Genomic DNA, 13665 nt, shown 5'->3' with positions numbered 1-13665 from the left:
AAGTTTCCTGACTCATCAGCGACTGACCTGACCCCGTGTCCACTTCCATACTTACTGGGACTCCGTTAATCTTGACTTCCATAATCACTGGGGCCGAATGGTCGGTACATGTATACAGTCCAAATGCATCATCTTCTTCTACCTGGGGCTGGGATGCTCGTCGAACCAAACCGCAATGCTCCTCGCTGGATAGCAGATCATCTACCATCTCCTCAGCCACACGGTGAGTCGTGTTTCTTTCGCACATACGCTGAAGGTGGCCTTTCGTGTGGCAGGTATTGCACGTATACTCCCCACGGCTACTCGATTAGCCCCCCTCGGTGGCCTTGCTATCAGACAACTATCCACTATTGTCTTTTACAATGTTTGGCCAATCTGAAAGCAAATTTTGTTGCCTTCTACTGAATCCAATACATATCACGATTCTCTAGAGAGATGCTTACCTTGTAGTTGATGAAACAGTGCCTCTTTAGTTTAATTTGTCTTCAGACATTATCAATTAGCCACTTTAATTTTATCAAATAGATATGGTTAATGTGGAACACAATTTCAAGTTAAACTACAAATGGTAGCTAGGTTCATTTTGTGGTATGCTCACTGTTGAATCAGTAAGTCGTGCATTCAAGCCCTCATTATAGAAACTGAACACATAATAGCATGTAATCTTTCAATACAGTACTAAGGAGGTGCTGCATTATGGGGACAGTATTTTTTGGAGACATTAAATCAAAGCCCTGGCTTTTGATGGTCAAAGTTCATAATAAAGGTCCAATGACATTTGAGCAGTGAGTTCTTGAGTTGTTCTGGCCAGCATTCCTCTTTGAACCACCACCAAAACAAGATTAACTAGTCATCATATCAGTTGCTTTTGTGGAACCTTGCTGTGCACAAATTGGTTGGTGTGTTTGCCTGCCTAACATTAATTAACTGTTGTGAAACATTTTGGAATACTCCAAGGGTAGTTTTACCTTCAAAGACAAGTTTTGGACTGATGTCAGAAAACAGTCCTTGAGCCAATGAAAAATTAATAACTCGAAAGGGGTCATGAAGGCAAAAATGTGATTATCCAAGCGGCAGGTAGATGCTATGATGGACAGACTGTTGGTTTCCATGGAAAGATGAGCATGGTGGACTGAATGGCCTTTTTCACCTTTACTTGTTTTAATGAAACAAAGGATAGGAACTAGCTGAGAATGGGGCTTAAAAACCTACTGTAATTATAACTTACAAAAGCATATTGCATAACTAAAGTACTTTAATTTATTTTCCTAGATAAATATAAAACACTTTCCCATACATCGTGGTCAAAAAAAAATAAGCACTTTCCTAGGCTTTTTTAAAGCATAGGCAACAAAAGTATTGACTTATAGGTCAACTGAACAACATCTAAATAGTTTAGACATTTGACTTGCCCTAGAAAAATCACATTATCCATTTAAAACTGGTGCCACTCACTCGGGAACTAGTAGAGGTCCGTTTTAAAATTTTCATCATGTCACCTTGGAATCTTGTCCTGACTCAGTAAAAGGTGGGCACATATATATCTAATATATAGTATTTCTAAACACCTGAATAGGGTAACCAATTATTTATCAAGTTTTCCAAATAATAACTATAACATCCATACACATCTTACCTTAAGCCACAACAGGGGAGAGTAATAAATCTCATTAGGGCCAGAAGGACTCGCAATGGTAGTAGAGTAAATAGATATAAAAAGGCATCCAGGCAGAGAAAGAATCCAAAAAACATCAACTGAAAAAAATAGGAAAAAAAATTATAAAAGGTGCATAAAATATTTCACAGGAAATGTAACAGTACAAAAAATTGCTTATATTGGAGGATACATTATAAAGTCTCAAAAAATGCATGGATCGTGTAATATGTTCCATTTATATTATAAATCAAAAAAAGGTTTAATTGTGCACAAGGTTCCTTTCTGGACTGGGTTCAGTGCATATGACGCAATGGAAGTATATGTATACTGGAATGTTGATGCTGTCATTATTCTTTACAGAAGAAAAAAATAGTTCCAGTAAACTGGACATGATATTTGGGAGAGTGGAGGGAAGAAATAGGGTGAGTCAGATTCATATAATGATTGACTCATTAAGACAAATATGGAAGCCATTTTGCACAACGATCCCTTAAATGGCTTTCTTTGACTGGAGTTTATTCTCCACATAGGTTGGACAGATCGATCTCTAAAATGGGTTTGGTCACAAGGATAACAGGAGAGTCCCAAATATTAGTTTCCGTTCTCTAGTTTTTTTGTCTTGCACATGAATCAAAATCGTGAGGAAACCTTCCACTTCTTGTTCGAGGCAGTTTGCTTGGTGACCAGCTACACATTGACAATCGGTAAAATAATGTTCCAATCACGCCAGAATGCAAAAACAGCAGGGAGTTCAAAAGCTGCTTAGCTGGAAAATTTCAAAAGAATAAATCCAAATACAGTAAAAGATAGGGAATGGATCAGTTGCACAAACCCTCTGTTCTATTGGTGTAACATGACAGCGTTCTAAGCAAGCTGATGCACTGGAATCTGCATTTGACCTCCAAATAACAAGGCAGCAAATATGAAATTCTGACATAAACTTAGCCAAAAATGACAACAAAAAGCCCAGCCCAATCCATAAGCAACATGAGTTGGGTGGATGCACCGTGACTCCCAGCTGAACGTGCGAGAAATGCAGTTGTCTTTATTGCATGTAACAAACATTCACATCATAACATGTCAAAAAATTGTTCATCATATCTGCCACCTAGTCACTACTTGATATTACTTCACTCTTGGGATTCTTCAGAATGTTATACTGAAAGAGTCATTTGTAGGTGGTGAAATCTGTGTCCAAAAGGAAACAGGACAGATTTACTTCACTACAGACATGTTTAAGATTCAATTTTGACCAATTGCAGAAAATGGGACAGCAACAGCAAGACATTGGAGGTGAATTTCTTCAAGAGCTTTTCCCATTCCGCTGCTGTAACAGAGGCAGTGGAGAGGGAGATGCCCCTAGGAAAATCACCCCCTTGCAACCAATTACAGAAGTTATCTTCCTCCATTTGAAATACTTAATGTAGGAATATAGAAGAAGCTATAATCAAGAGGACAAAAGTGCTCCAATTTCCTTGCTTTGATATTATATCCGAATGCATGGAAGATAGCTGAATAACCTTTAATATGAAATAAGTGTTTCTTAAAGTAAGCCAGTTGAATATGGATTTTTCCAAAATATATAATTGTGGATTTTTCACAATACAAACAATATTGCTCATTTTAACATACTGAAAAGTTTTGTGACTAATCTTGCAAGTAACAACTGGGGAAAGAAGAATATTGTTGATACATTACAAACTCAATTTTCAATTCTGTTGCAAAACATTGGCATTTTAGATATGCTCCATAATACCTACACCACTGATTTTCACTATACATCAGTGAAGCACGTCACTGTCAGCCAACTATTCAAAATGCATAGAGTCCTCTACAGGGCATCTGGGACCAACACTAGAGAATCGTTAATGAGCATAGAGAGAGAGAGAGAGAGAGAGAGAGAGAGAGAGAGAAAAGGCATAAAGAAAAAGTGATCAAAAGGTTTTATTTTTTAAATCTCAGATCAATTAAAATCTGAAAGAATAAAGAATGAGTAAAAGTTAATTTTCAATGGCAGAGAGGTTGTTTGGCAGTAAATAGGGCTCATTACACCATTAAATGGATACTTACATTGGAATGGACAAGCACAAACTTTTTCTGGCGAGTTTACTTCATACATATCAGGCAAGTACAGCAACTTCATGCCATTCAATACATTTGAATGGTGAGTCAGACAGTGAGATACTGTTAGCACGCAGCTTTTGGAGGAGCAGGGCTTCTCAGACAGCAACTTCCTGATTTTCTTGATTAACTATGCATGTGTGGTCGCTGGAAGCTGCTGTCCGATTTCCACGTAAATAACAGCCACTCACTATTATTACTACTGAAAAATCTGGGCCAATGGCTTGTCTTAACATTTGTTTCAATTGACACTTGCTCCCTCTACTGGACATATTGGAAACAAATTAGATAACGCTATTTATATCAAAAAAATCCACAATCAAAGACAATCTTAGATAAGGTATTCTGCCAAAGAACACAATTCTATGCATCATATATTAATGCTTTAAAATTCTTCACAATTCCTTCTACAATGAGGGGATCGGCACATCTAAATTTAAAGCAAAACGGTTTTATTTTATATTTTATAAGCATGCCCTCGTCTGTAGCTCATCACACAAATACATGAGCAAAATCAATCTCTGCCCCATGTACATCTGTAGTTCACTCTATATCTGAACTTTTTTCTCTCCCAGGTATCCAGACTTCCTTCTCTCTTCCACAAACTCTTCTTCCTTCCCTCTACAATGCTCTCTCCCGCCCCTCCCTTCCCCATTTCTCCCACTCTCTACTGGGAAAGGACACAAGGAACAGTTCAGCCCCAAACTAAGCTTCGAACCTCATATCCCCTCCATCACAAAGGCCTGCTACGTCCAGAGCTGTGCAGAGAGCTTGGAGAAGACAGTTAGATAAATCTGCTCCTAAACAGAGTGGTGATGAGAATTTGGAGACAGTGGGAATTCAGAGCAGAGCGAAAGGAGGCACTAAGTACTTGAAACAGAGGGGCAACAGTAAATATATAAATAAAGAGTAATTAATTAGATCTCAAGGTATAAAATTTAAATTAATTAAATAGAGGATACCAACATTAAAGGGATCTGAATTGCATTATATAAAGATCGAAAGTCCAAAGGGTGTGTTCACTACCTAGTGCTGGGGTAAGGGCTATCTCAAAGCAGCTGGAAAGGAATTTGGAAATGGAGTGGGCTGGGGAGAGATCCAGTTATTGTGGTCCATGTTGGGCATCAAGATGTAGTATTAAAAGTAGAAACAAAATGCACAGAGGACTGGGAGACAGTTTTAGAGTTAGAAATAATACAGAATTAGGTGGGATCATAGAAAACACAAAGAGGTCTAAGTTAGGTTTGGAGTGCATGTGTGTAAATGCACGCCTCGATTTCAAAATTCTCATCCTTGTTTTCAAATCCCTCTGTGGCCTCGCCCCCTCCCGATCTCTGTAATCTCCTCCAGCCTCACTGTTATATATGCAGACTATAGATATACTCTCTGTACAGTCACTGTATCGTTGCATAAGATGGAGACTAGTTTACCTGATGTACTATCAGTAAGGTTTACACTGTGTATATACATGCTGGCACCACTAGAGTGTGCAACTGGTGCAGACCGGGGTTTCCTGCCCTGGTGGCAGGGGCTGTATAAAAGGGGAGCCACCATGTGGCTGTCTCACTCTGGAGTTTGGAACAAAGGACCAAGGTCACTACAGTTTGAGTACAACACATTGCCTCGTGGAGTCATTCATAGGTACATTACAGACATAATAACTGGCGACGAGAATACGGACTTTCACGCGATTATGGCTATCTTTGGCACACAAAGACTTCGCAGAGGGTGATGATTGGGATGCCTTCACGGAAAGGCTCGAGCTATATTTCGTGGCAAATGACCTGGCAGGGGAGACGGACGCATCGGTGGAGAAGCGCAAGGCTATACTGCTGACCAGTTGTGGGCCCGAGGTCTACCGCCTCATCAGGGACTTGCTGGCACCCACGAAGGCCAAGGATAAGACATATGATGAGCTGACTGAATTAATTCGCGACCAACTAAAACCAAAGGAGAGCATCCTCACAGCCAGGCACAGATTTGACACTCACCGCAGACCTGAGGGCCAGGAGATTGCAAAATATGCTGCCGACCTCAGGAGACTTGCGGCACCGTGTGATTTTGGCATGCACCTCAACGAAGCATTGCGAGACATCTTTATAGGAATTGGCCACGAGGGCCTCCTTCACAAGCTATTATCTGCCAACACCATAGCCAACCTGCAGAAGGCCATCAGCATCAATCAAGCATTCATGATCTCGTCCTGCAGCACCAAGTAAATTATTCATCCTGTGGACTCAAACCCGGCAAGTAATGTAAATAGAATGGTGCCTTTCACAGACAAGACTGTAGAATGTGGCTCTGCCCAGGGCAGAGAGCACAGACCTCAGGGTTCCAGAACTCAAGAGTCCGCCAAGGGGTGCGAATCGAATAGCACCATGGTGGCGTTGCAGAGGAAACCATAGGGCTCACCAGTGTCAGTTTGCTGAGTACGTATGCAAAGCCTGTAACACGAAGGGCCTCCTCCAGCGTATGTGTAAAAGAAATATGACTCACCGTCTAGAGCGGGGATTTTGATGATTTGGCCAGAGAGGCAGCTCAGCCCCATGAAGAAGTGTATGGAGTGTATAACTGCACCACCGATTGTCCTCCAGTGAAGATGGAAGTCAAGATAAACAGCATTTCAGTCTTCATGGAAGTGGACACGGGAGCGAGTCAATCAGTGATGAGCCAGGATGCCTTTGAGAGACTATGGAACGAAAAACGACCCGAGCTGGTTCCAGTACAGGAAAAGTTGTGCACCTTCACCAAGGAGCTAATCCCAGTCCTTGGTAGTGCGGATGTAAGTGTAATCCATAATGATGTGGTGCACAAGTTACCTCTGTGGATTGTTGCAGGTGATGGTCCAACGCTACTCGGAAGAAGGTGGATGGGGAAGATCCAGTGGAAATGGGAAGACCTCTTCACTCCAGCAATCAATGTCCCCCGTGCTCAGAGGCAGAGCAAAACCTCACCTTCGCTTGGGCCAGGCACGAGAACAGACAAGCGCAGCACCTGAGGCACAGACCCTCCATCACGACTGCATGGCAATGATCCGACTGGAACAATCTAAAAGTACCTTCCTGGCTCCAGTGGCAGGACTCCTGGGGAGGAAGATCGAATTCACAGGCGTAGTTCCAGCTTTTGTGGCAGAATTGCGGGAGAGAAGGATCAAGGCAGTCGACCTCGAGGACAGAGGCAAGATGGCGTCCCTGCTGCAGCGAGGTGCAGCGTGGCGTGGCAGGGTTCTCTTAAAAGTGACCTGCAACCAACTGAACTTAGAGACATTGTATGCATGGCAATCAATGTAACGAACTGATTAAGAATGTAAAGAACAAAATGTTGCGAGATGTCGGGAATAGAGTGTCTCCAAAAGTAGCAAGCGAGCGAATTCGGGAGGGTAAACGCGCTGAACCTGATACCCTGCCCCAGGTCTATCCCACACTGCAGGCACCCGATGGCACTATTCGCCACAGACCTAGAAATGAAAACGGCGCCAATACGCGCAGTCGCCCACCATTGCCCACCACCCGGGTGGAGACAGTGCAGCCCCCAGACCCAGTCGCTACCTCGGCCATGTCCGGGAGCAAAAGGTCAGAACCAACGAGTTCCCCAAACGGGACCTGGAACAGCAAGGTTCCCAACACCGTTAGAGAGTAGACAGAAGATTCTGCAGCTCTCAACAGAGGACAGGGAGGCCACACACATCTGTGGCTCTGCCGACCACTAGGTAACGGCAAAGGCCCCGAGTCCTGACAAGGTGAGCGAACCAAGCTCACCCGGCTAGCAGGGGGCGCAGCGTCGCCATCAGACCCCATCCAGTTGCTCTGGAACTAGCGTCCTCGCATAGCTGTACTGCTACCTCAGTACATAGAAACATAGAAAATAGGTGTAGGAGTAGGCCATTCGGCCCTTCGAGCCTGCACCACCATTCAATATGATCATGGCTGATCATGCAACTTCAGTACCCCGTTCCTGCTTTCTCAACATACCCTTTGATCCCTTTAGCCGTAAGGGCCACATCTAACTCCCTTTTGAATATATCTAACGAACTGGCCTCAACAACTATCTGTGGCAGAGAATTCCACAGGTTCACAACTCTGAGTGAAGAAGTTTCTCCTCATCTCGGTCCTAAATGGCTTACCCCTTATCTTTAGACTATGACTCCTGGTTCTGGACTTCCCCAACATCGGGGACATTCTTCCTGCATCTAACCTGTCCAATCCTGTCAGAATGTTATATGTTTCTATGAGATCCCTTCTCATTCTTCTAAATTCCAGTGAATACAAGCCTAGTCGCTCCAGCCTTTCTTCATGTGTCAGTCTTGCCATCCCAGGAATCAGTCTGGTGAACCTTCACTGCACTCCCTCAATAGCAAGAATGTCCTTCCTCAGATTAGGAGACCACAACTGTACACAATATTCAAGGTGTGGCCTCACCAAGGACCTGCACAACTGCAGTAAGACCTCCCTGCTCCTATATTCAAATCCTCTCGATACGAAGGCCAACATGCCATTTGCATTCTTCACCGCCTGCTGTACCTGCATGCCAACTTTCAATGACTGATGTACCATGACACCTAGGTCTCGTTGCACCTCCCCTTTTCCTAATCTGTCACCATTCAGATGATATTCTGCCTTCCTGTTTTTGCCATCAAAGTGGATAACCTCACATTTATCTACGTTATACTGCATCTGCCATGCATTTGCCCACTCACCTAACCTGTCCAAGTCCCCCTGCAGCCTCTTAGCATCCACCTCACAGCTCACACCGCCACCCAACTTAGTGTCATCTGCAAACTTGGAGATATTACATTCAATTCCTTCGTCCAAATCATTAATGTATATTGTAAATAGCTGGGATCCCAGCACTGAACCTTGCGGTACCCCACTGGTCACTGCCTGCCATTCTGAAAAGGACCTGTTTCTTCCTACTCTTTGCTTCCTGTCTGCCAACCAGTTCTCTTTCCACATCAATACATCACCCCCAATACCATGTGCTTTAATTTTGCACACTAACCTCTTGTGTGGGACCTTGTCAAAAGCCTTTTGAATGTCCAAATACACCACATCCACTGGTTCTCCCTTATCCACTCTACTAGTTACTTCCTCAAAAAATTCTAGAAGATTTGTCAAGCATGATTTCCCTTGCAAAAATCCATGCTGACTTGGACCGATCCTGTCACTGCTTTCCAAATGCACTGCTATTACGTCTTTAATAACTGATTGCAACATTTTCCCCACTACCGATCGGTCTATAATTCAGTTTTCTCTCTCCCTCCTTTTTTAAAAAGTGGGGTTACATTAGCTGGCCATGACTGAACTAATTATGCAATCTACCCAATCCTGGTGCACGACCGTAAAACGTAATGAATGTAAGTCACTGAACCAAGGTGTCACGATACAAACTGTAAAAAATTTTGTTCTTCCTTTCTTTGTACTGTGTCTGATCCTGTATGTTAATGTAACGGGCCAGCTGCATGACCTCGCTGTGGGGTGGGGGAGGGCGAAATGAACTATGGACACACATGGATCCAGCCAGAACCCACTGGAACCTCTACTGCATCATCGAACCATCCAAACTGGTAACCACTACCTACCGTTGTGGCAAAAGGACTTGGGGGTTAACAGGGAGAGAGGTAAGCCAAAGCACAGCCAAGGTGGAAGGGCTATTGGCACTTAAGTCTGGGGAGAGCTAAGCCAGAGCATATAGTGCCAAGGTAATTGGCACAAAGGACTTGGGGGAGAGTGATGTTATATATGCAGACTATAGATATACTCTCTGTGCAGTCACTGTATAGTTGCAGAAGATGGAAACTTGTTTACCTGATGTACTATCAATAAAGTTTACACTGCGTTCCTCTAATTCTGGCCTATTGAGCATCCCCAATTTTAATCACTTCACCACTGGCGGCCGTGCCTTCAGCTGCAAAGGCCCTAAGCTCTGCTCTGGAATTCTCTTCCTAAACCTCTACACCTCTCTTTCCTCCTTTAAGACACTCTTTAAAACCTACTTCTTTGAGCATGATTTTGGTCTGCCCTAATATCTCATGTGGCTCAGTGTCAAATTTTGTTTTATAACGCTTCGGTGAAGCACCTTGGGACGTTTTACTACATTAAAGGCGCTATATAAATACAAGTTGTTGTTGAAGTGCGGTTAATAAGGTTGGTGAGCAAATAACCATGAGAGTATAATGTTGTGGTAATAATGGAGATCTAGCTCAAAAAAGGGAGGATTGGATGCTTAATATTCTAGGGTACAAGGTATTCAGGAAAGATAGGGAAGGGAAAAAAGGAGGTGTCGCAGTTTGAACCAAGGAAAATATTACAGTGCTAGAAAGAGCAAATGTCCTTGAGGAGTCAAAGACAAAATCTATTTGATTGGAGATAAGAAACAATAAAGGAGCTATTACGTTATTTGGTGTATTTTATAGGCCACCTAATAGTGGGAAGGGGACGATAGCATAGTGGCTATGTTACTGGACTAATGATCTGGAAACACAAGTTCAAATCCCACAATGCAGCTGGAGAATTTAAATTCAGCTAATTAAATAAATCTTGAAAAGAAAAAGCTAGTACTACCGGATGGTCATAAAAAACCCATCTGGTTCACTAATGTCCTTACCTGATCTGACCTATATGTGACTCTAGACCCACAGTAACGTACTTGACTCTTAGCTGTCGAGCAAGCCACTCAGTTGTAGCAAGCCGCTACGAAAATCAATAAGAAAAAAATCAAACTATACGACACAACATGACATCGACAAGGGCACACCCACCCCAGCCGATTCTGCAAATTCCTCCTCACCAACATCTGGGTACTTGTGCCAAAATTGGGAGAGGTGTCTGTCATGTGTCTTACATTATTATATATAACTGCATCCTAACATGCTATACATGACTGTAATAAGATATGACCTCTTACCACCAGGGGTGCACTTGCAAGAGACAGGTATACAAGGACAGGTCTCAGGTAAGTGCAGCATTCCAGAGCTGTGAAATAAAGGTGCAGGTCCAGAGTGACCTTGACTTCACTACCATGCCTCGTGTGAATCTGTACTGAGGGGACAGGACTTTACAGTGGCGACTGGTTATGGGATTACAGAATCCACAGAATGGCGAACAACAGATCAGATGAAAAGTATAATGCAGGAGACAATTGGGAGGACTTTATAGAAAGGCTCCAGCAAAGCTTTGTAACCAAAGACTGGTTAGGCGACGATAAGGCAGACAAGAGAAGAGCCCATCTCTTGACCAGCTGTGGCTCGAAAACATACGCTTTAATGAAGGATCTGTTGGCACTCGAGAAACCAGCAAGCAAGTCGTTTGAAGAATTGAGCACAATGGTAAGAGACCACCTGAAGCTAGCGAGCAGCCTACACATGGCCAGACACAGGTTCTACAACTACAGGCGGAACTTCGGAGGTTAGCTAATTTATGAGAGTTCTCCGATGAACTGAGGAGAGAAATGCTGAGAGACTTTTCCATTGAAGGAATAGGTCACGCAGGCATATTCCGAAAGCTCAGAGACCAAGAACCTGACCTTAGAGGCAGCAGCACTGGTTGCACAGACATTCTTGGTAGGGGAAGAAGAAACAAGGTTGATTTACACTGCAGGTGCGACAACTGACGAAATATCGGAACAAGAAGTTCACAGCACTAAACAAGCTGCTACCCCCACACACAGACAAAACCGGGAGAACAGGCTCTCGACAGCAGGCAGAAGCCATCAAGGGCCACAAGAACGGCCGTTCACACCTCATCAACCCACAATGCGAGCAATCAACTACAAACTGAGAGAAGCTTAAGAAAGATCAGCCAGACGCATCTCATTCTTTGGGAACTCTTTGAACAATGGAAACAGGTCTGTGCTGGAGGTGTGGGGGTGGGCACTCGTCAAGGGGATGTCGATTTCAACAGGCTGTTTGCAGAAATTGTGAATATACAGGGCATTTGGCCCGCATGTGCAAAAAAACGGCAGCTCGGCTGGTATACGAATCGGATGGGTCGGAAAGCGGACCAGAAGATGGTGGGGACAGTACCCGGGACACCGGTGTACAGCGGGTCAACACGATCAATGGCCGCTGTTCCTACAGCAGGACGCCTCCTATAATGATGAGGGTCCTACTCAATAGGATATCTGTCAACATGGAGCTGGATACGGGAGCGAGTCAATCTCTCATGGGCGCTCAACAATTTGAACAACTGTGGCCGCATAAAAGAGACGAGACCAAAACTCACAAGGGTCGACACCACACTAAGGGCCCAAGTTTCGGCCTCAGTTGCTCCTGATTTTTTGGAGCAACTGGTGTAGAACGGAGTATCTTAGAAATTCAAATTCTCGGCATTTAGTTTGCTCCAGTTCTAGTCAGTTAGAACAGTTTCACTTTGGAACAGAATTTTTTTTTCAAAAGGGGGCGTGTCCAGTCACTTACGCCTGTTTTCAAAGTTTCGGCAGTGAAAACTTACTCCAAACTAACTTAGAATGGAGTAAGTGAAGATTTTTCTATGCTCGAAAAAACCTTGTCTACACTTTAGAAAATCAGGTGTAGGTTACAAATCAGGCGTAGGGAATGGGGGGGTGGTGGGTTAAAGGGAAGTTTACAAACATTAAACACTTCAGTTTTACAAATAAAGAGCCATCATCAATAATAAATGATAAAAACATCAATAAATCAATCAAAAAAAATTAATAAGAAATAATTTTTTTTTTAAAATCAATAAATAAAACATTTTCTACTTACCGACTGCAGCACCGGGAGCCCTCCAACAGCATGCTGGGATGTCCCCCCCCCCCACCCCCAGTGTGTCTCTGTCAGTGTCTCTATCTCTGTCTGTCTGTGTGTGTCTCTCACTCTCTGTCTGTTAGTGTCTGCGTTTCTAACAACGAGGGGAGGGGGGTAGAGGGAGAGGGGGTGGGCAGGAGGAAGGGAATGGGGGGGAGGAGGAGAAGGAATGGGGGGGAGGAGGAGAAGGGAAGGGGGGAGGAGGAGAAGGGGAAGGGGGGAGGAGAAGGGGAAGGGGGAAAGGAGAAGGGGAAGGGGGGAAATGAGAAGGGGGGAGAGGAGAAGGGGAAAGGGGGGGAAAGGAGAAGGGGAAAGGGGGGAAAGGAGAAGGGGAAGGGGGAGAGGAGAGGAGAAGGGGAAGGGGGGGAGGAGAAGGGGAAGGGTGGGGAGAGGAGAAGGGGAAGGGGGGAAAGGAGAAGGGGAAGGGGGGGGGTGGAGAGGAGAAGGGGGGGTGGAGAGGAGAAGGGGAAGGGGGGGAGAGGAGAAGGGGAAGGGTGGGGAGAGGAGAAGGGGAAGGGGGGAAAGGAGAAGGGGAAGGGGGGAAAGGAGAAGGGGAAGGGGGGAAAGGAGAAGGGGAAGGGGGGAAAGGAGAAGGGGAAGGGGGGAAAGGAAAGGGAAGGGGGGGGGGAAAGGAGAAGGGGAAGGGGGTGGAGAGGAGAAGGGGAAGGGGGTGGAGAGGAGAAGGGGAAGGGGGGTGGAGAGGGGAAGGGGAAGGGGGGAGAGGGGAAGGGGAAGGGGGAGAGGGGAAGGGGAAGGGTGGGGGGGGGAAGAGAGGAGAAGGGGAAGGGTGGGAAGAGAGGAGAAGGGGAAGGGGGGGGAAGAGAGGAGAAGGGGAAGGGGGGAAAGAGAGGAGAAGGGGAAGGGGGGAAAGAGAGGAGAAGGGGAAGGGGGGAAAGAGAGGAGAAGGGGAAGGGGGGAAAGAGAGGAGAAGGGGAAGGGGGGAAAGAGAGGAGAAGGGGAAGGGGGGAAAGAGAGGAGGGGAAGGGGGGAAAGAGAGGAGAAGGGGAAGGAGGGAAAGAGAGGAGAAGGGGAAGGGGGGAAAGAGAGGAGAAGGGGAAGGGGGGAAAGAGAGGAGAAGGGGAAGGGGGGAAAGAGAGGAATACTATCTCTCTATGATCTCTCT

General features: G+C 44.9%; 1 protein-coding gene across 4 annotated transcripts in view; it reads right to left on the bottom strand.

Annotated features, from left to right (window-relative positions):
• tapt1b (transmembrane anterior posterior transformation 1b) overlaps nucleotides 1-13665 on the bottom strand; it is a 253864-nt gene that overhangs the window by 170604 nt on the left and 69595 nt on the right. For all 4 annotated transcript variants that reach the window (XM_070870858.1, XM_070870861.1, XM_070870863.1 and 1 more), the window contains one exon: nucleotides 1637-1755. In XM_070870858.1, coding sequence (XP_070726959.1) covers nucleotides 1637-1755 — 119 coding nt within the window. The remainder of the gene's footprint in view (nucleotides 1-1636; nucleotides 1756-13665) is intronic.

This window comes from Pristiophorus japonicus, chromosome 2 (genome assembly GCF_044704955.1).
Source record: "Pristiophorus japonicus isolate sPriJap1 chromosome 2, sPriJap1.hap1, whole genome shotgun sequence".
Taxonomy (NCBI): domain Eukaryota; kingdom Metazoa; phylum Chordata; class Chondrichthyes; family Pristiophoridae; genus Pristiophorus; species Pristiophorus japonicus.
Note: the sequence above shows the minus strand (reverse complement) of the source record. Positions and strands in the feature narration are given on the sequence as shown.